This window comes from Meriones unguiculatus, chromosome 11 (assembly GCF_030254825.1).
Source record: "Meriones unguiculatus strain TT.TT164.6M chromosome 11, Bangor_MerUng_6.1, whole genome shotgun sequence".
Taxonomy (NCBI): domain Eukaryota; kingdom Metazoa; phylum Chordata; class Mammalia; order Rodentia; family Muridae; genus Meriones; species Meriones unguiculatus.
In genome coordinates, this window is record NC_083359.1 from 39,035,611 (window position 1) to 39,054,865 (window position 19,255).

The 19,255-nt window shown below is 55.2% G+C and overlaps 3 protein-coding genes and 1 non-coding gene across 6 annotated transcripts; 2 read left to right on the top strand and 2 right to left on the bottom strand.

Annotated features, from left to right (window-relative positions):
- The first annotated feature begins 79 nt into the window (after positions 1-79).
- Wfikkn1 (WAP, follistatin/kazal, immunoglobulin, kunitz and netrin domain containing 1) lies at positions 80-4,449 on the top strand. Of its 2 annotated transcripts, XM_060363935.1 has the most exons (3): positions 80-1,559; positions 2,092-2,256; positions 2,910-4,449. In XM_060363935.1, exons 2-3 carry the CDS (start codon positions 2,179-2,181, stop codon positions 4,386-4,388), a joined length of 1,557 nt encoding a protein of 518 aa, XP_060219918.1. In that variant the 5' UTR covers positions 80-1,559; positions 2,092-2,178; the 3' UTR covers positions 4,389-4,449. The 2 variants fall into 2 exon arrangements, with proteins under 2 accessions (XP_060219918.1, XP_021492790.1); XM_021637115.2 differs by having other exon boundaries at positions 80-2,256.
- Positions 4,450-4,692: 243 nt separating this feature from the next.
- Positions 4,693-6,191, bottom strand: Mettl26 (methyltransferase like 26). Its single transcript, XM_021637211.2, has 6 exons — positions 5,929-6,191; positions 5,567-5,729; positions 5,418-5,477; positions 5,173-5,240; positions 5,000-5,078; positions 4,693-4,924 (listed from the first exon to the last, which is right to left on the bottom strand). Exons 1-6 carry the CDS (start codon positions 6,123-6,125, stop codon positions 4,820-4,822), a joined length of 672 nt encoding a protein of 223 aa, XP_021492886.1. The 5' UTR covers positions 6,126-6,191; the 3' UTR covers positions 4,693-4,819.
- Positions 6,192-6,481: 290 nt separating this feature from the next.
- On the bottom strand, positions 6,482-6,552 carry Trnag-ccc (transfer RNA glycine (anticodon CCC)). The gene has a single exon. It is a non-coding gene; the product is annotated as a tRNA-Gly (tRNA).
- A 6,026-nt stretch (positions 6,553-12,578) lies between these two features.
- Positions 12,579-17,495, top strand: Mcrip2 (MAPK regulated corepressor interacting protein 2). Of its 2 annotated transcripts, none has more exons than XM_021637244.2 (5): positions 12,579-12,733; positions 12,815-12,944; positions 16,442-16,569; positions 16,809-16,910; positions 17,153-17,495. In XM_021637244.2, the coding sequence occupies exons 1-5, from the start codon at positions 12,682-12,684 to the stop codon at positions 17,221-17,223; spliced, it is 483 nt and encodes a 160-aa protein (XP_021492919.1). In that variant the 5' UTR covers positions 12,579-12,681; the 3' UTR covers positions 17,224-17,495. The 2 variants fall into 2 exon arrangements, with proteins under 2 accessions (XP_021492919.1, XP_060219920.1); XM_060363937.1 differs by lacking the exon at positions 12,579-12,733 and adding an exon at positions 15,505-15,605.
- Positions 17,496-19,255: the final 1,760 nt, after the last annotated feature.

Below are 19,255 nucleotides of genomic sequence, written 5' to 3' on the forward strand. Positions count from 1 at the left end.
GCAGTGTGCTCTGCCACAGGAACCAGCACTGCTTTGTGCCTGCCAGAATGATCCCAGGCTTTGTTAACTCCCCTGCAGCTGACCTTGCTGACCTGCGGCCATCCATTGACTGGGTTCACATTCCCAGCCACGAAGTAGCAAGGCCTGGTTACAAGCCACACTGTTTCCTGGGGTCTATCCAGTCTTGGCTAGGCTAGCACCAGGCAGCCTAACTATTCTTAACTTATAGTCCATGGCAGACTGTTATCACATAGTTCAAAAAATTCACCACAGCTTCAAGGACATCTCTATAAGCGGGACCTGGAGTTGGTACCTTTAGCAGGAAAACATCCAGCAGGTTATGGGCTCTGCAGGGCCCTGCTCAGCCAGGGTTGTGTCTGATACACTGGAGGGTAAAGCTGAGTGGAATAGGATCGTTCCATTCACTTTAAAGGTGGCCTCTGGCTTGGTGCCACCTGCTCTTTTTCTTGGGCTCATCCTGGGCCTGTAGCCTGGTGATCCCTGCCCCCTCATCACTAGGAGCTGGCTCACCCAAAGCTCTTTTGTAAGGCAGCAGACACTGGCGCCTGGCAGCCATCTCTTGATCTCCTGACCAGACCAGGCTCTTATTACTCTGCCTCTTGGGTCAGAAGGTCAGACAAAGGGTCACACAGACTTTTTCCTTCCTGTCTCTGAAAAAAACCACTCCCTGGGGACCTCTGGAGCCACAGAAAGGGTTTGGAAAGGCAGATTCCAGGCAGGGCCTTTGTCTTGCCACCAGCTTTGATCTCCCTGCCCTCCCCCACAGTAGTGGAGCCTCTAGTGCAGCTAAAGAATGGATGCTGGCCCTCATGGTGGGTCACTGGGGCAAGGCTTGAATGTCCTTAGATCCCTGAGCAACATGTAGGATGCCTGCTCTTTGAAAGATGCACTTGGCCAACCCGAGACAACCACGTACCCTGTGTGTAGTCAGTTTGGTGGCTTCTCTATGCCCTTGTTTATATTAAGTACCAAATCAGACTGTCTATGGCCAGTGCACATGGATCATCTGTTTCCATGCAGATAGGATAACCTTTTTATTTATTTTGTACCTGCCTTGCCCATTTGAAGTGAGTGATGGCATAGACCCTGGCTAGAAGCCAGGAGCCCAGTTTTAGAGAATTGAGTGTCTGGGAGGATAAATCCTGCCTCGTTGTGCCCTCAGCTGCTAAGACACCAAAGCCTAACGTTTTGTTTTGAGACTGTGTGTCCATTTCTAGGCAAACTGGCCTGGAATTTGTTGTGTAGCTCCCTCGGTTGGTCTCAATCTGGCACCTCCTGCTGCCACCTCCCCAGTGCTGGGATTACAGGTGTGTAACACCACACCAAGCACCCTAGCAGGTTTCTTTTTTCCATGCCAAGACCTGCTGACAAGTGTGATGCTTGAAGGGGACGGAAAGAAAACAGAACCTCTATCACTTGCCAGTAGAAGATGCGCCTTACCTATACTTGGGATAGGCGCCATCCTTGTCTGCCTTTGGAGAGAACCTAAACCAGTAGTCAGCAGAGGCTGGAGTGAGTGCTGCGTGAGAGACTGAAGGGTGAGGACAAAAGCTGAAATTTGCCAGCCCCGCCCCCCCTCCCGGAGTAGAGGGTGGGAGGGTCTTCAAGGAGACTTTGACTCCTGCTGGGCTCCAGCTTGTAGAGGGAGGGGCTCGGGTTACAGCACCCCCCTCCCTGGTTTAGCTGGCCTTCTCCGCCCCTTGGTGACCCTAGTGGTCAGTTGCTCTGGGCTTCAGGGCCTCTGGCCCCTCCCCAGCCCTTCCTCCTCTTCAATTCCCAATCCTATGCTGACCAGAGCCTGGGAGCCACCCACAGTGTTTGGGAGAGGGCCAGCCACTATTTTGTGGACAGGTTCTGAGAGGCCCCAAAATACCTACTCAGGTCCAGAGAGGAGCATCAGCTGTGAGCTCCAGCATTGGGGAATCCAAGAGTCAAAGGAGAGGGTCCTTTGAGGCAGGGGTAGTAATCCTAGGCCCAGGACCCTATAGGGTGGCTATCTGTAGGGAGTCCTGACTGGTGGCCACACACTTCCCACCCCCTGGCCCTGTGGTCCCCATGCCTGCCCCACAGCCACTCCTGCCTCTCTTCTTTGTCTTCGTGCTCATCCTTCTAACCTCGGAGACCAACCTGCTGCCAGAGCCTGGAAGCCACCCTGGCATGTGCCCCAACCAGCTCAGCCCCCACCTGTGGGTGGACGCCCAGAGCACCTGTGAGCGTGAGTGTACCAGGGACCAGGTGAGCACTGGCATCTCATGGGACCCTGGGCCCCCACCCCCTAGCTCTTTGTCAGTGGGGGGAGTCTAGATCCCAGTCCTAGGAAGGAGTCTGCTTCCTCCAAGGTTCCTCCACACTTACTTACCTGGATTTGTGGCCATGACCTGTACACGGGGCTCGAAGAATACCCCCATCTTTTTGCCCTCTGAAGAACAAGAACATCTCTAATCCCTGGACTGACTCATCTTCACCAGTCCTGTCTCTAACCTGCCTGAGCACCACTTTTTTCCCTTAGGTCACGTGGACCTAGGCCTCCCTCTGACCTACCCCTGCAAATGGCACCACCCTTCCCTTCCCTTCCCTGCCTGTCTGCTGTCCCTTCCTCATATTCCAGACTGGGAAGGGGACAGTTCCCACAGTAGTGCGCCCTCTGATGGCAGAGCAGCTACCTGCACAGCAGGAATGTTAATGAGGCCTGCTTAGGGGTGTTGAGGATTCAGTGACACATACGGCCTCAGTGCGCAGACTGTCCAGAAAGCAGCACTACCGCCATTTTCCATGGGGAAGGAGGTTTTGAGAGAGGCAGCCACCTCTCCCAGGGTAGAGAGGCAGGGCAGCGCATGGGCAAGGCTGGGAAGGGGTCAGGACTCCACTAAACTGTCCCTGTCCTTCAGGACTGTGCAGCATCTGAGAAGTGCTGCACCAATGTGTGTGGGCTGCAGAGTTGCGTGGCCGCCCGCTTCCCCAGCGGTGGCCCAGCTGTACCCGAGACAACAGCCTCCTGTGAAGGCTTCCAGTGCCCACAACAGGGTTCCGATTGTGACATCTGGGACGGGCAGCCAGTTTGCCGCTGCCGTGACCGCTGTGAGAAAGAACCCAGCTTCACTTGTGCTTCCGACGGCCTCACCTATTACAACCGCTGCTATATGGATGCGGAGGCCTGCCTGCGGGGTCTCCACCTGCATGTTGTACCCTGCAAGCACATTCTCAGTTGGCCACCCAGCAGCCCAGGACCGCCCGAGACCACCGCTCGCCCAACCCCCGGGGCCGCTCCCATGCCACCTGCCCTGTACAATAGCCCCTCGCCGCAGGCAGTACACGTAGGGGGAACAGCCAGTTTCCACTGTGATGTCAGTGGCCGTCCACCACCTGCTGTGACCTGGGAGAAGCAGAGCCATCAGCGGGAGAATCTGATCATGCGGCCTGACCAAATGTACGGCAATGTGGTTGTCACCAGTATAGGGCAGCTAGTGCTCTACAATGCCCAGCTGGAAGATGCGGGCCTGTACACCTGCACCGCACGCAACGCCGCTGGCCTGCTGCGGGCTGACTTCCCCCTTTCTGTTTTGCAGCGGGCAAGTACTCGGGATGGGGACCCAGGTGTCCTGGCCCTAGCCGAGTGCCAGCCCGACACACAAGCCTGTGTGGGGCCCCCTAACCCCCATCATGTCCTCTGGCGCTTTGACCCACAGCGAGGCAGCTGCATGACCTTCCCAGCTCTCAAATGTGATGGGGCTGCCCGGGGCTTCGAGACCTATGAAGCATGCCAACAGGCCTGTGCCCGTGGCCCTGGGGATGCCTGCGCACTGCCTGCAGTGCAGGGCCCCTGCCAGGGCTGGGAGCCACGCTGGGCCTACAGCCCACTGCTGCAGCAGTGCCACCCCTTTGTATACAGTGGCTGTGAAGGCAACGGCAATAACTTCGAGAGCCGGGAGAGCTGTGAGGATGCTTGCCCTGTGCCACGCACACCACCCTGCCGCGCCTGCCGCCTCAAGAGCAAGCTGGCCCTGAGCTTGTGCCGCAGCGACTTTGCCATTGTGGGTCGACTCACTGAGGTGCTGGAGGAGCCCGAGGCTGCAGGTGGCATTGCGCGCGTGGCCTTAGACGACGTGCTCAAGGACGACAAGATGGGCCTCAAGTTCTTGGGCACCAAATACCTGGAGGTGACACTGAGTGGCATGGACTGGGCCTGCCCATGCCCCAATGTGACAGCTGGTGATGGGCCACTGGTCATCATGGGTGAGGTTCGTGAAGGTGTGGCCGTGTTGGATGCCAACAGCTATGTTCGTGCTGCCAGCGAGAAGCGAGTCAAGAAGATCGTAGAACTGCTCGAGAAGAAGGCTTGTGAACTGCTCAACCGCTTCCAAGACTAGCTTTCCTCATAATCCCCATCCCTGCCCTCCTTCCTGCTGAATAAACGTCTGCACTGTGGGATTCATAGCCTCTGGTTCCCTTCCAGCTGTCTGTCAGTTGGAACCCTGTGAGTAGATGGAGCTCCAGTTCCTACTTGAGGTGACCGAGTCTACTCTTGGGGACCCTCCTACAGGCTACAAGTTTCTCTCCAGGGACATCAGAGGGAAGCAGCATAGTTGTGCTTCAGCCACACATCCCCCAACCCTAATCTTCCCCCAGACCAATCCCCTTCCGCCCTCCCCCAGGTATTCTCCGCAAGCCGTGTGGTATAGATAGCCCAAAGGGGGCTGGAATGGCTTTATTTCAAGACTTGCTGTACCTGGGCTCTCTGCAGCCCTGTGGCCACCAGACGAGGAGGGCTGCCCCAGTGAGGGAGGGACCGAGGTCTGGCTCATACTGCGACAGGGCCTTTGACAGAGGCATAGGCACACGGGAGGCAGAAGGGAGGCTCCTCTTTCCGGAAGACCAGGCACTTGTTGTTGGCTGGCATGTCCACCTGAAAAAATGCTTTGCTGCAGTGGCCCTTACTTAGTCACAGGGCGGCTCCCCACCCCCACATGGCCCTGCCTACCATCCTCTCCAGGACCAAGCCGCTGGCCCGGCCCAGTTCGTCCAGGAGGGCTGTGTCACGAAGCCCCCATTCTGGGTTCCTGCAGTTAGGGAGGGAGTAGAGGTCACACGCTGAGAGGAGAGCATCCAGCCCACCTGCCCTCTGAGCCAAGCCCCCTCCTACCCAGGTCTGACCTGCATCTGAGGTTCTGGTCAAAGTCCACGTTGCTCTGGGGAAAGATCTTCCCATTGACTGCAAAGGGCTGTGGGAACAAGGAGACACAGTTCGAAGGCCCAAGGTCAGCTAGGTTAGGATCCAGAGTATGGAAAGAACTCCCTCTTTTCTGCACTTAGGGAGGAAAGGGGCTAGGACTCAGCCTCTGGGCTTCGAGAGATGGGAAACAAGGTTTTGAGGGGCCTCTTAAGCTAGGGTCACTCACCCCATAGGCGATCAGCACAGCCTTGGGTTTGAGCAGGTGTCCTGCTGCTCTCAAGAGTCCCTGAAGAGAGGGAGGCAGGGCACAGTAAGCTGGGAGCCTGGGGCTTCCCTCCCAACAACGTGAATGCTGGGCTCCACAGTGGTCCCCACCTCAGTGCACCTCAGGGGGCTAATGTGGATCATATTGATGCAGAGCAACAGGTCCAGCGATCGCTGCGGAATCCCGCCCCATTGCTTCCACTCCCAGGTCACGTCCAGGTACAGCGGGGGCTTCACATTGGTCAACCCTTGGGCTTGAGTGGTGGCAGCAATGCTGTGGAGAACAGCACGTGGGTGAGGGACGGCCAAGCAGTAAGCGGGTAGCTGGTAGCTCTATCCACCCTGTAAGCCCGTTGCTTCCACTGTCTTAGTGGGGCATCCAGACCTGGGCCTTCCCTCACTTCCGGGCCGCTAGCCCCGCCCCCCATTCAGCTCCAAGCTTCCGCAAAGGGTAGACGCCGCCGCCGCCGCACCTGTCCAGGCAGCGCTGGTCCACGTCCGACGGCTGCCACTCGGCGTGCGGGAAAGCCTGAGCAAAGTGCGCGGCGTGCTGTCCGGAACCCGAGGCCACCTCGAGCACGCGAACGCCGTGCTGGGCAGAATCCACATACTGGCGGATCACGCTCAGGATGGGCTCCTTGTTTCGTTCAGCTGCTGCAGCCACCAACATCCCAGCAGCGCTGCCCAGCCCAGCTAGGGGTGCGCGCGGGGCACGACGGGAGCTGTGGTCCAGGTCCTGCGCAGGGCACTTCGGGAGTTGTAGTGGCACCGCCCAGCCGCCTGCTGCAGTATAACAATCGGGAGGCCGTTCAGATCCATAAACGGTCCTCATCCGGGGTTGTCGGTGACTCCGGACAAGGAGCAAGACTCGAGGAAAGGATGCGGTTTATTGGAGTCTTTCCGCTCTAGCACCTTGTTAGCTCCAGGGTTTTCAGCGCGTTTGTCACTTGGAGCGTTCATTTATCGTGTTTACGCTACACCCTTTTAGGAAGGTTGTTTCAGAGATGTGTTGGGAAAAAAACGGACTGCGCCGCCCGGGAATCGAACCCGGGTCGCAAGAATGGGAATCTTGCATGATACCACTACACCAGCGGCGCTGTTGAGAAGCAAGGGCCTCCACAGGACTTACGAATGGTGACGCAAACTGGCCCAGTATGGCAGCACTGCGCATGCGTCTTTTCTGTTGCGCGCCAGTTCTCGGTTGACAGAGTTCACAGGACTTGTTGTCCCGCCGGATCCCGAAGTGCTGCTGGCGTCCGAGGGAAAGGAAAAAATGGTGGGGACACGAGGTTTACAGACAACTAGGATGTTTGGTTCTGCGCCGTGGGAATCGTAGCAGTGGCGATCGCTTGGAAAGCGCGAGGCCGCGGTTAGGTCCTGAAGTCCAGCGGGCCCAGCTTTGTGGGCGTGGGCGTTGTGGGTGGCAGCCGAATGGAGCTGGGGTCCCAGATGCGGGACTCCTCCTCCGGTCCGACAGCTGGGGTTCAGATGAGCTTTGGGTGACGCCGAGGCAGCCGGCAACAGCTGAGGTCCACGGATAGATCCTGGATCTGCCAGGGATCCAGCCTCAATAACTCTGCTCCCCAGGGCTACCCAAGGAGAGTCCATCTTACAGGGTCCAGACTGGGACCAGCATCGAGCACTCGGGCTTTCCGGGAAGAAGGCGCCCTCATAGGCCAACTGCAAGCAAAGCCTCCCCATCCCATCTGCGGGCAGGAAGTAGTCTGTGACCGGTGAGATGAAATTCGAGGCGACGAGTGCTTGGACAAGGGTACTTCAGTAGAGGTTTGAAGGCGTCCGTGACTCAGAGGGGCTGGGTTTCAGGAAATGCTAGGAACGCCATTGTTGTCAGCAGCTAGTTCAAGGCTTGCATGGGCTGCTCTTGCCTCATACTACGTCATGCTACTCGGGGGGAGCATGGGTCCTGCTTGAGGTTGCAGCCCAAGGTGTGTCCAGTCAGCCAAGGTGGCCCGGGGTGCGAGCGTGGTTAAACCATGTAAGTGACACGGCCCGAGGATGGAGAGTGATGGGTTATAGGGCGACCGCTCTAGGCAACCCCTTTGAAAGGCTGTCAGTCTGGATTCAGAGGAGTCCTGAAATCCAGCCCCCCTCCCGCGCTGAGCAGCCCCTAACAGGTGGATATGAATGTCTGATATGGTGTCTGATATTGGAGCAGGCTCTCCCTTTTACTGCCCGAGTCTCTCTTTATGGCTTATCTTTTCCATAGATTATTCATGGGATTTTTTTTTGGGGGGGGGGGGCGGGTAGGCATCTTTCCATTCATCTAAGTTCAGGAGAGGTTGAAGATGGCCCTTTCTCTCCTTCCAAGTGCAATGCTGTTCTGGACCCCGTATCTCAAGGAGAGCCCCTTAAGAGGGCCTGTGAGAGCCAGGCAGCTGCATGCTCTTAAGGTTCAGCAGGGAGTTTTAGGCCAGGGCTATGCATGGTGGACCCATGCCTTTAATCCCAGCACTCTGGAGGGAGAGACAAGTGAATCCCTCCCTGAGTTCAAGGCCAACCTGATCTACAAAATGAGTTCCAGGACAGCCAAGGCTACACAAAGAAACTTTGTCTCGAAAACCAAACCAAAACAAAAACTTGAACTGAATTCTCTAGGCATTGGTAGGGAGGGAAGGGAGGGCTCAAGGGACACAGGGACAAGCCTGAGACTGATCTTCCTGCTTCCTGTCCCTGCAATGAAGCTGCTTTAGAGAATGGTGCTCAACAAAAGGTTGAAGGGTTCTTGGCGGGGTCAGTGCCCTCCTGTGGGAGCCACTGCTCTGAGCTGGTTGCTGGATGGGCCAACACTCTCTCTAAGTCCTGATGTCAGCACTTGGTGCAGATGCCAGCAGATGGGATGGGGAGGCTTTGCTTGCAGTTGGCCTATGAGGGCGCCTTCTTCCCAGAAAGCCCGAGTGCTCGATGCTGGTCCCAGTCTGGACCCTGTAAGATGGACTCTCCTTGGGTAGCCCTGGGGAGCAGAGTTATTGAGGCTGGATCCCTGGCAGGATCAGAAGTACCGGCTCCTCAAGCTGATTTTGTGTTTTCCAGATGAATTTATCTTTATTACTAAATTATCAGGGCCCTCGAGAGCTCCAGCTTGTGGATTTTGTGTTGTGCCTTCCACACTCTGCTAGCCTTGGCCTCAGTCCTGGCTCCCCATCTCTGGGCCTACTTCTTAGAGGCAGGCCTTTGGCAATGCTTGATGAAGAAGTGTCCAATTCCACTATAGTTCTCCCTCAGAGGGGCCAGTGACTTTGTCCCACCACACTTTGAACTGAGAAGGACTCAGCTTCTTTCGTAGGTCCAGTCCTGGTTGGTTATAGTTAGAGCCTCAACCCCTCTGAGAGGCAGAGGTCCCTGAGGTTTCTCTCCAAGCCCTTGCTGTAGCCCTTCTTCTTCCCTCTCCATACCCTCTGTGGTACTGTAACAAATTAGCCCAAAGCTTGGTAATGGAAACACTCATTCTGTTACATGTGGAGAGCCGTTTGTTTGTCAGTGTGCTTTGTTATTGGCTTTCAGCGAAAAAACCTGTGGCTTGCTACCCTTATTCGGAGCATGTCTCCTACCAGTGATAATTAAAACCTTCATCAAGGCCTTTTGGAATGTCAAAGCTGATCTGCATAAGGTTAAACTCCAGCAGCTGCCCTAGTAGAGGTTGGTAGGTAAAGACGGAAAAGATCTCTCATAGAAATATTCAACCTAAGGCAGGGCATGAATGCTGGAATTCATGTACCAATGAGGGGTAAGAATACATCTTTCAAGAGAGACAACCTAAGACAGGCATAATCTTCTGCTCCATAGCTTTTAAGTTATGGTCAGTTTTTTAAATAAAGGAGACCTGTGGAGAGCCACCTGTTTGTCAGGCTGCTTTGTTACTGAGCTCTCAGTGAAAACATTTCCACCCCCGGCCTTCACCTGGAGAAAGGGATAGACAGGATGTTTTGCCAAGTTCACTCCCTTTTTCTTTGTGAGGATCACACAGACAGGTGGTCGAGGTAAACAAGTTTGACTTCTCCATGAACCCCGTCACTGTATCAAGGTGCTTTGCTCTGACTATAAAAAGGGACTGCGGAATAAACCCGGTGCCACAGTTTGTACTGGCTGCACTCTACTGGAACAGATTCCATGTATAGTGTGTTGGTTTTTTTTTTACAATTTTCTTTCAATCCTCACTCCCCACTCAAGAACTGCTCACCCCTGCCAGCAGGTTCCAGCAGGTTACAGTTCTGGAAACCTGAAGTCCAAAACAAACGTGTTGGATCACCATCAGGACCCTCAGCTTTGGTGGCGTGATCGTGACTCCAGACTCTGCTTTATTTTCCTACCAACCCCTCTATGTCAAAATCTCCTGTGCCTTTCTCTGAAAAGGGCATAGTTAGGGGAGGCTTCATGCAGGCCCATCTCTCTTATGGATGTGACTGTGATCCCCATGTCCCTTGCCTGTCAGACCTTCACAGCTGGCTTCCCACCAAGGCTCCATCCGCAGGCGGCAGTGGGTCTAGGATCAGTGCATCTGGAAAGACTTCACTTGGTGAGACCATCCCCCCCAACAGTCTATCTGCCCCTCCAACATGTCCTTCCACCTCCTCAGCTTCCTGCTCCATAGAGAGCACTAGACTTCCTCAACCTGGCCTCACTGCCCATGCCCCAGCCTCCACACAAGCCCACCTGAGAGCCCTAAGGGTGTCTGAAACCACCCTTGGACCTCTGATGCAGCTCTTGTCTGGATGCCTTGCCCTCTAGTTCTGGCCAACAGGTTATTTATTTACTTATGTACTTGCTTTTTCGAGACAGGGTTTCGATGTATGGCCTTGGCTGTCCTGGAACTCCCTCTGTAGACCCGGCTGTCCTCAAACTCAAGAGATCTGCCTGTGCTGGGTTTAAAGGCATGTACCACCATTACCTGTCTCTTCCCCCTAACCTTCCAACAATTATTTAAACAAGCTGGGACACAGGCCTGTAATCCCAGAACTCGGGAGACAGAGGTAGGCAGATTTCTGTGGGTTTGAGGACAGACTGGTCTACAAAGTCCAGGACAGCCAAGGCTACACAGAGAAACTCTTGTCTCAAAAAACAAAAACAAAACAATAAAGTTTTAAGCAAAGGCTGAGTTTGTCCACTGATGAGGTTGTATGAGGCTGGGCTTAGGCTTTTGGTAGCAGCTACTTGGGGTTGTAAGTAGGGAACCTGTCTCCAGAGAGCACCTGTCAGTGTATAGTTTGCATACTGTCCACACCAGGGCCTGTATACCTCCCTTACTGCCCTTCTTTCTGACCCAACTGATCTTTCCTGCCCCTGCCCTCAGTATGGTTGTGATCATCCCTGCCCTGTCCTTAGTATGATTGTCATACCGAGGCAACCTCCAAAAGCTAGCAAGAGCCCCCAGTAGCCTCTCCCTCCTCCCTACCATGTATGAGTAATAAAGTAGCCTGCTCAAGGCCATCAGATTCAGTGGCCCTGGAAGGAGAGGCTGTCTGGTTATTAGCAGGGACGAGTCAGGCACTTCAGAAATGGGAAGGGACAAATTTAGCCAGGAAGTGACCCTTTCTTTCCACACATGTCCAGGCCTTGACTCCCTGGGCAGGGCTTGTCTGGGGGCCAATCAATCTCTTCCCATATCCTTACTCAGCCTTTGCAGCCACAGGCCTGGTAGACAACTCTTTTCTGGAGATTGAAATATTCCCCTCTGGATGAAGGAGGGAAGCTCTGAAGACTCAAGAAGCTAAAGAAATTTGAAACTTGTGAAGCGCTGGCTGGAAAGCCTCAAGATTCACACATACAAACACATATACACAAACACAAACACGTCCTGTTGGGACAGAGGAGACTCTTATGTATGGTTGGGAAAGGAACTCGGGGATTCACCTCTCAGGAGCTGCGCCTACACTGCGGTGAGCTTTTCAGTGACACAGCTGCGGGAGTCACCCGTGCTCCTGTAAGTGACCGAAATAAACTGGTCACCAACTAGACAGGTGGAACTTTTTCTTTGCTGTCATGGCTGCCGTATCTCAGGTGAGTAGAGATTTCTCGTGCCTCTCTAGTACATGTCACACAGTCAACTGAGTCTTCACTGAGCTGGAGAAGAGGAAGGCCTTTTGTTCTCCAGCCCTGCTCTGCATGATGTAAGGCCAAAGGCCCTGGGCTGGAGAGAAGCATGACAGCCTGGCCATCCAGGAGAGAACTTCCCTGGAGTTACACTAGTGAACTGCATAAGTGTTTTGGGGTACCCTGGGATTGAGGTGGATCAGCTACCCACCTTCACCCCTTCCTCACTGTGTATCTTGCTTAAGTGGTCCACGACTTGACAGAAAGACCTGCCTCCCCCAGGCCCCGCTGCCAACAGACTGGCCCTTCTCAAATAGGAACCTTGAGGCAGTGGCACAGGTCTTGGGAGATACGTTTCAAGCCTTCACATCAACTGTCAGCTCAGCATTCATTTCGTATACGCGTCATTGAGGAAAACTGAGGGGTTGGTCAGCTGCCCCTATGGCTCTCCTCATAGACCTAATGGGGACCTGGTTTTCTGCTTCCCCAGTAGTTGGGGAAAAGAAGGACCTCCAGAAGGCTCAGGATATAACCTTGAGGAGAGGTTAATACTTTAGGATTGGGCACTTGTCTGCTCTTCCTCTGGGTCCTGGGCCTTCAGGCTCAGGGCAACCTTGACACATTTTGTCTACTGTGAAAAGGCACAGGACTTCTTAACTACTTAAAACACAGTTCTGAACTCTTAGTGCACTCACTGTATGCAGATCCAAGACGCGGCAATCCAGGCTTGGACAGGCACTTGGCCGAGGGGCCTCAAATAGGAGCGGGAATATTGTTGCTCTCAGGGTTTGTTGGGGTCTCTAGCCCAGAGAACTAACCTAGCATACAGAGGCTCCTCCCCCATTTCTAAGAACCTACCTCTCAGAAATCTCAGACACACACACACACACACACACACACACACACTGCTGTATATAGATGGCTTACAGTCTGGTGTACTCCTCGGTGAGTGCACCCAGACCAAACTCAAATCTAGTACCCTGGCCGGTTTTCTAAAACGTTTGGGATGGCTAGCCAGTGGGCGCGGCTCCTTTAAGGGCAGGGGGCGTGTGTGGGTCGCTCCGCCCCGCCTCGTCCGTCCTCCGTTTTTAAAGGCGCCGTGCCTCTGGGAAAGCAAAGTGAAGCTTGTGGAGGGTGCCGGATCTGGCCGCTGCCAGGGGCGGGCGGGACGGCGCACCATGTATACCATCACCAAGGGGCCCAGCAAGCTGGTCGCGCAGCGCCGCACAGGTGCGCAGGGCGGGCGGGCAGGCGGGACGTCCCGACCGCTGGCCCGCGACGGCTAACAGCGCCCTCCGCCCTGGCCCGCAGGTCCCACACAGCAGCAGGTGGAGAGCAGGCTTGGGGAGCTCCTGAAATGCCGGCAGCCCGCGCCGCCTACCGTGCTACCCGCGCGCGAGCAGTCCTCGGCGCAGCCTCAGGGACCCTGGCCCCTTGCAAGGTGAGCGGGGCCGCCCGACACTAGGGTGACCTTGGAGAAGGTTGATGGGGACCACGGGTCCTGGCGGGCAGGGGGCGGGGCACGGGCGGCTCGCGCGTGCTTCGGCTTGCTGGCTACTTCTGGGCCCAGCTGGTGTGCGTGGACCCTGATGGTGGCCACGTGGGGCCTTGCGGGCTTCCGACCGCTCCGGCCCTGTCAAGGACTGCAGGTACCCAAGACCAAGGGTCCTGTCGACCTTGGGCCGCTAACTTGGACCCCTTGGGAAGCGGTCGTGATCAAAGTTGGGAAAAGTTGCCCAAGGCCCTGGCCCTCAAGGTCTTCAGGCCCTGTCCTTGCAGAAGACGCACACGTGTTCCCCGCTGGCCTTATCAGGTCCCTGCCCTTCACTGACACCCTGGAGGCACGGGAGCCTTCCTCCCCCGCAGTTGCCCAGGTCCTAAGGGACCTAGCAGAGTGCCCAGGGCCCCAGGGCAGCTCAGCCCTAGCTACTTTGGATTTCAGCCACTGTGACCTGGAAGTGATCCCACTCCTTCAGGACTAAACCTTTTACTGCTTTGGCTCAATTTACTGTTTCCCATGTCGGTAGACGCTGTTCCTGCTCTCTGCAGGTGTGTAGGCTCTTGGGCTCAAGACTCTGGTAGGGAGCGGGTTTAAGGACTCTAGGCCCTCAGGGGGAGCACAAGTTGAGGACAGAAAATCTGTAAGGAGGCCAAGAGTTAGATTAGCCTCATCTGGAGAGTTGAGGCTTACCACTCAGCTACTGGGCTTCAGACGCCAGAGCTGGGAGACACCTATGGGGACTGTGTTTGGTATTCTGGTAGAGTAGGGGAGTTCCTGCCAGAGAGGCCTGTTGGCAACTGTATTCCACTGTGGATATAAGTTCTCATTCAGAGCTCTGTCCTGGGGACTGAATAAGGAGGGCCTAAGGGGCCATCCTGATGACATCAGTTTATGTCCTCATTGCTGTTATGTCTCTAGGAGGGTACAGGTGTGTAAATACAAAGTGGTCGCCAAGATAGGGAGCCTGGAGCTGGAGTAGCCTTGGGGACCAGCCCATCTCTTACCTGGGAAACCACCTTTTTAAGTCCGCATTGTTGGGGGTCAGCAAGGACAGGTTTGTGGCAATATTGGGGTTAGTATCTAGGAGGAGGACAAGGCAGTGACATTCTCCAGAGCCCTAAGTTGCAAGAAACACCACACTGCATATCCACTCTAAGCAGGCTTCAGTAAGCAAAGCTGATGTGAAGGCCTGAGTCATCCTTTAGCAGCCAGGTAGAGCAACTCCTGAGACAGATTAACTCTGCCCTTCTGGGCCCTGGGGCCTGAAGAGATAGGGCCAGGTGTCTTCCCTGATTGCTCTGAGGTTGCTGGATCGTTACCCCTTCCTGGTCCCCGGACTGGGAATTCCTACAGGGCCTCCACATGGATTTCCACATCTAGCCCCTTGTCTTCAAAATCACCCATGGCCACCAACTTCCCTGTCTTGTCTTCCCTGGAGGAGCCTTTCCCCAGCTACCATCTCTCCAACCAGCTCTAGGGGGAAGGAACACCAGAGGCAAAGGTCATCCTCCTGCCAGCATGGGGCAAAACCTCAAAGCTTTCAACTCACTACACAGCGGAGTGTGGGTGCTGCTAGTGATGATGGCCAGGCCTGGGCTTCTGACATATTCTTTCTCCTGGCAAAAGACAGATGGGAGAGACTGACAATGAGCTCATGTGATCACATGTCCCACAGATGGGGGGGGGGCATTTAGGGACCACTGGTCACAAGAGAATTGGGGCTAAGTCGAAGTTGTGAGCACTGGGGTCAGAATAGTGCTAAATCTTGAAAGTCTGACTTTGGATCTTGCTCCCTGTCACTGTATAACACAGGCAGGGAGTTTCTTTTCCCAGGCTGAAAGCTGGGTGAGCAGTCACCTGAAGGGGGTAGGAGAGTCAATGAGAGGAGGTCTGTGGGCCACTGCAGCCCGGTACTGCAGGCTGCGTCCCTAGGAGTGGGTACAAGTGCACTCTGGGACTGGTGCCCTTTCCCCTACAGAGCCTGGTCTTACATAAGCATGGCCTCCAAGCAGGGGTGGGGCAGGGCTTATGGGTGTGCAGCCCTTGCCCTCAGGGGCCCCTTTCCAGCTCCAAAGCCGCTACCTTGATCCATTGCTATTCACAGTCCCTGGCTGGGATTTCCTTTTTTTTTAAGGATCAGTATAAGCCACAGGTAGGTGGGGTAGCACACACCTACCTACATCCTGGTACTCGGGAATTTTTCTGAGTCTAGACCCTGCAAACCAAAACCGAAACATCCATATCAATGTCCAACCTTCATGCTTTCATGGAGTTTGAATCCTTTTGGGGTGCAGGTGGTTGCAGGCAAGGGGGGATTTCCATTAAGAATGCCTTCATGCCCTCTGGTTCACCAAAAACTCAGGTACCCGGTGGGCCTGGCAGGAGACCTGCCTTCTATGGTCCCCACCTGCACATCTAAGATTTTCTGTAGCCACCAGACCCTGCCAGCCCCGGGGCTGGCAGGACCCTGTGCCCCTCAAGACCCTCCTCTTTATTTTAGTGCCCCTCTCACCTGAGGAGGAACCCAGAGCGGCGTGGGGCACCTGAGCCCAGGAAGGCGAGCAGGCCTGCCGGGACCGCGAGTGCCTGGCGGAGTGGCAGGTGCAGCCCAGGACTCCGGCTCCCACCTCCTACTGTAGGTGCAGCCCTATTCCCTCCATGGCCCCACCCCAGGCTTCATGAGCACAGGGCTTGGCCAGTTGACCTCCAGCCAGCCAACTGGGAGGGCACGTTCCTGCCCTGCCCTGGGCCTGCTTGGCTGGGAGGGGCTTGGCCGCCCCTCACCCCTGAATATAGAGTAGAGCACAGGGCCATGGGGGGGCATTTCACTCAAGTTGCCCCTTTTCTCTTGCCTTGGGGAGTGGGCTAGGCTTAAGGTCATGTTCCTCCCACTCTGAGACTACCCTCCCCGGCATTGTCTGCTCATCTCCCTGGGGCCTGGGGCCAGCCAGCGAGAGGGAAGGGTAACCGCTGATCCATCCTTGTTTGGTCTGTTTTCCAACAGTGGGGTTGTCATTGAGGTGACTGGGACCTGTGGGGCATCTCTAGAAGGAGGGGGTGTTTGTATCTGATGAGTGGGGGAGGGGATAGAGTTCTGATCACGCTGAGGTCTGGAAGCAGGCTGCTGGGAGTTGGGAGTGCAGAGGGGTACTCTGTGGGGCCCTGCCAAAGTTCTGGATGCAAAGCCGGGCTCCTTCTGACTTCCCTGGGCCCAGAGCTACAGGTATGAGCTAACCTGCAGTAAGCTTGGGGTCTGCAGCACAGAGGCCTTACCCCGCAGCAGCTAAGGGCAGCTGCTCTGTGGTTAAGGAAGGGCATAGTGTGGGCCTGTGCCCGCGCAGGCGCAGTGGGTTTGTACGTAGGCTGCTCTTGAACCCTGCATAGTGGCTCCTGGACCAGGCTGGTGCCAACTGTATCTGTCTCCTACCCTCCCACAGTCCGGGGCCCAGGCTTGTGTTCAATCGAGTGAACGGCCGGCGGCCCCTCACCACCTCCCCATCCCTCGAGGGGACCCAAGAGACCTACACATTGGCCCACGAGGAGAACGTCCGATTTGTGTCCGAAGGTAGTAAGGGACCAGGGGGTGTGGCTCAGGCCACAGGATCCCAGTAGCGTGGACCTGGCTCTGCCTGTCCTTCCCCACTATAGCCTGACTCATAGCAGCCCAAGGGCTTGACTTTTCCTTGGCTCTCTGCCTGGTCATGTGCATTCCTTGAGCTAGGCTGGAGTCCATGGTGGCCACCAGGCTCTGGGGTGGGAGGGATATTGGGGGCCGGGTTCATTCTAACCGTACTTTCCCCACAGCTTGGCAGCAAGTAGAGCGACAGCTGGATGGCGGCCCTGCCGATGAGAGTGGCCCACGGCCTGTGCAATATGTGGAGAGCACTCCTGATCCCCGGCTGCAGAGTGAGCCTTCCCCCACGCCCTGTATCCTCCCCCTACCCTCCACCCCCGCCAAATCCCCTGACCTTGGCTAGGTTCTAGCCCCAGGGGTTTTGGGGAAGGAAGACTTGGACCATACCCCTCCCCCCATTTTCCATTGAGTGCTGTGCTTAGAATCTAGGTTAAGGACTGTGGTGGGCTAGAGGGCAGAGGGACTGGCCAGGTTGGAAAGCAGCATCACTGGCCAGAATTTATTCTATCCACAGACTTTGTACCTATTGACCTGGATGAGTGGTGGGCACAGCAGTTCCTGGCTAGAATCACCAACTGTTCCTAATAGCTGTCCAGGAAGGAATGCTGCCATAGCGGACCCTTTGCCAGAAGAGGACCACAGTGCGCCAGTCCACCTCGTGGCCTGACTGGGTACCGGCCACACCTGAAGTGCCAACGTTTGGACTTTTGCACCTGTTGTTCCCTTGGCTTGGCCATCCTAAGCTGCCAGAGCCAGGGGCCAAAACCTGTCTAACCTCAGTCCTGCTCACTGTGCCCAGGGACCAGCCCCTGGGACTGGCAGGGAGGAATCCAGGCTAATAAAGTTGAGAAACTGCCCTTTCAAGTATCAATGATTGAAGAGCCCTGGGGGATGTGTGTTGGGTCCAGGTGTCTACTCCTAGTCTCAGCCTCAGACTCTCGTAGCCTCCCCTGAACCCTTTGTGATCCTCGGAATTGGTTGGACTCAGAGCCTCGTGCGTGCTAGGTATATGTTCTACTACTGACCTACATCTCCGGCCTTCTGTTTACTATTACTTCTTCCTCCTCTGCTTTTGCAACAAGGTCTCAGTGTGTAATCCTGGCTAACCTGATGTTTGCCATGTAGAGACTAGGCTAGCCTTGAGTGCACAGAGACCTGCCTGCCTCTGCCTCCTAAGTCCTGGGATTAAAGACACTTGCCACCAGCCTGGAGCCTATGATCCTCCTGTCTCTCCAGTAGCTGGGATTAGAGGTTGGGTTGCAGCATCCCTTTGTAGCCACATCCTCTCATCCTCTCTTTACTCTTGGGCTAGCAGGAGTTACAGCTCTGCCAAGCTCTCCTTTGTATTTACTTTTTGAGACAGGTGGCTCTCCTGGAACTGACAGAGTGCTGGGATTAAAGGCTTGCCCCATCATGCTGGGTTAACCAGGGTGATGGGGGCCCTTGATCAGCTCAATTTGAAGTATGTAGACCCAAGCTGTCCCATCTGCCTCCCCTACCTCTTCATCTCGGCAATTGACACCAAAGCCAGACCCCAAGACCCACCCAAGCGATGACAGCTAGGTGTGTAGGAATGGGTTTGTTTTCTCTGCCAATTAAAGAATTAAAAGGCAGAAATCATGGTGATAACTGAAAAATCAAGGTCCCCTCTTGGGGTTCTTAGTTTCATTAATATAAGAATTTAAGAGGCCAGACAGGAGGATCTCTGTGAGTTCAGGGCCAGCCTGGTCCCACATAGTGACCTCCAGGACAGTCAGGACTACACACAGATGCTCTGTCTCGAAAGCAGGCACGACAAGATTAAGAACAACAAAACAGACTCAAATAGAAGCTTGAGAATTTATTAGTCTTTGAAAGAAAAACCTCAGGGCAGGCAAGCTGTAAATCTCTAACCTCCCTGGAAGGAAGGAGAAACAAAAGCCAAGCCTTTAAGGCAGATAACCTGAGCCTTGTGGCAGCAGCCATCTGAAGAGCATAGCGGCTTTAGCAGCCCAGCCTTTAATCCCTCAACTGTAGAGGCTGAGGCTGTGAGGTTCAAAGACCAGCCTGGTCTACACCAGGAGACAGGAATTCCGAAAAGAAAAGAGCACTTTATCTTAAGGTGAATGCTAACCGCTAGGGCTGGTTCACTAGCCAGGTTCGAGACAGGATTAACTCTTAAGGAAGAGCCTAGGGTAGGTACATCTCCATTTAGAGTCCATTCTTTACACCAGGACTTAACTGGAATGAGATCCTAGCCCTAAACTGCAGGTCCTACACTCTCCAGGGTCTTTGGGTATGTGGTGAACCTGTGGTGACTGTATTTATTTGGGAGCAGGGCTGAAGTAGGGAGACCCAGAGTATCCGGGTGCTGAGCAGATGCCTCCACACGGTTAGAAAACAAAGACGAGGCCCAGCCTGGGTGGACCGTGGGATGTGAACAGGTCTCCCAGAAAAAAAGGTTCAGCCCTCAAAATCGGAGGTCTGGGAGAGGGTCAGCGACCACGCCCACACAGCACAGCTGGTTAGGCCCCTGAGCTGTCTGCGGAGGTCCGGGCTGGGCGTGGCCGCCGAAGCCCGTGCTGCAGGAGGCGACTGCGGTGGAAGTGGCCTGGGTCGGCCAAGAGAGGCCTGGGAA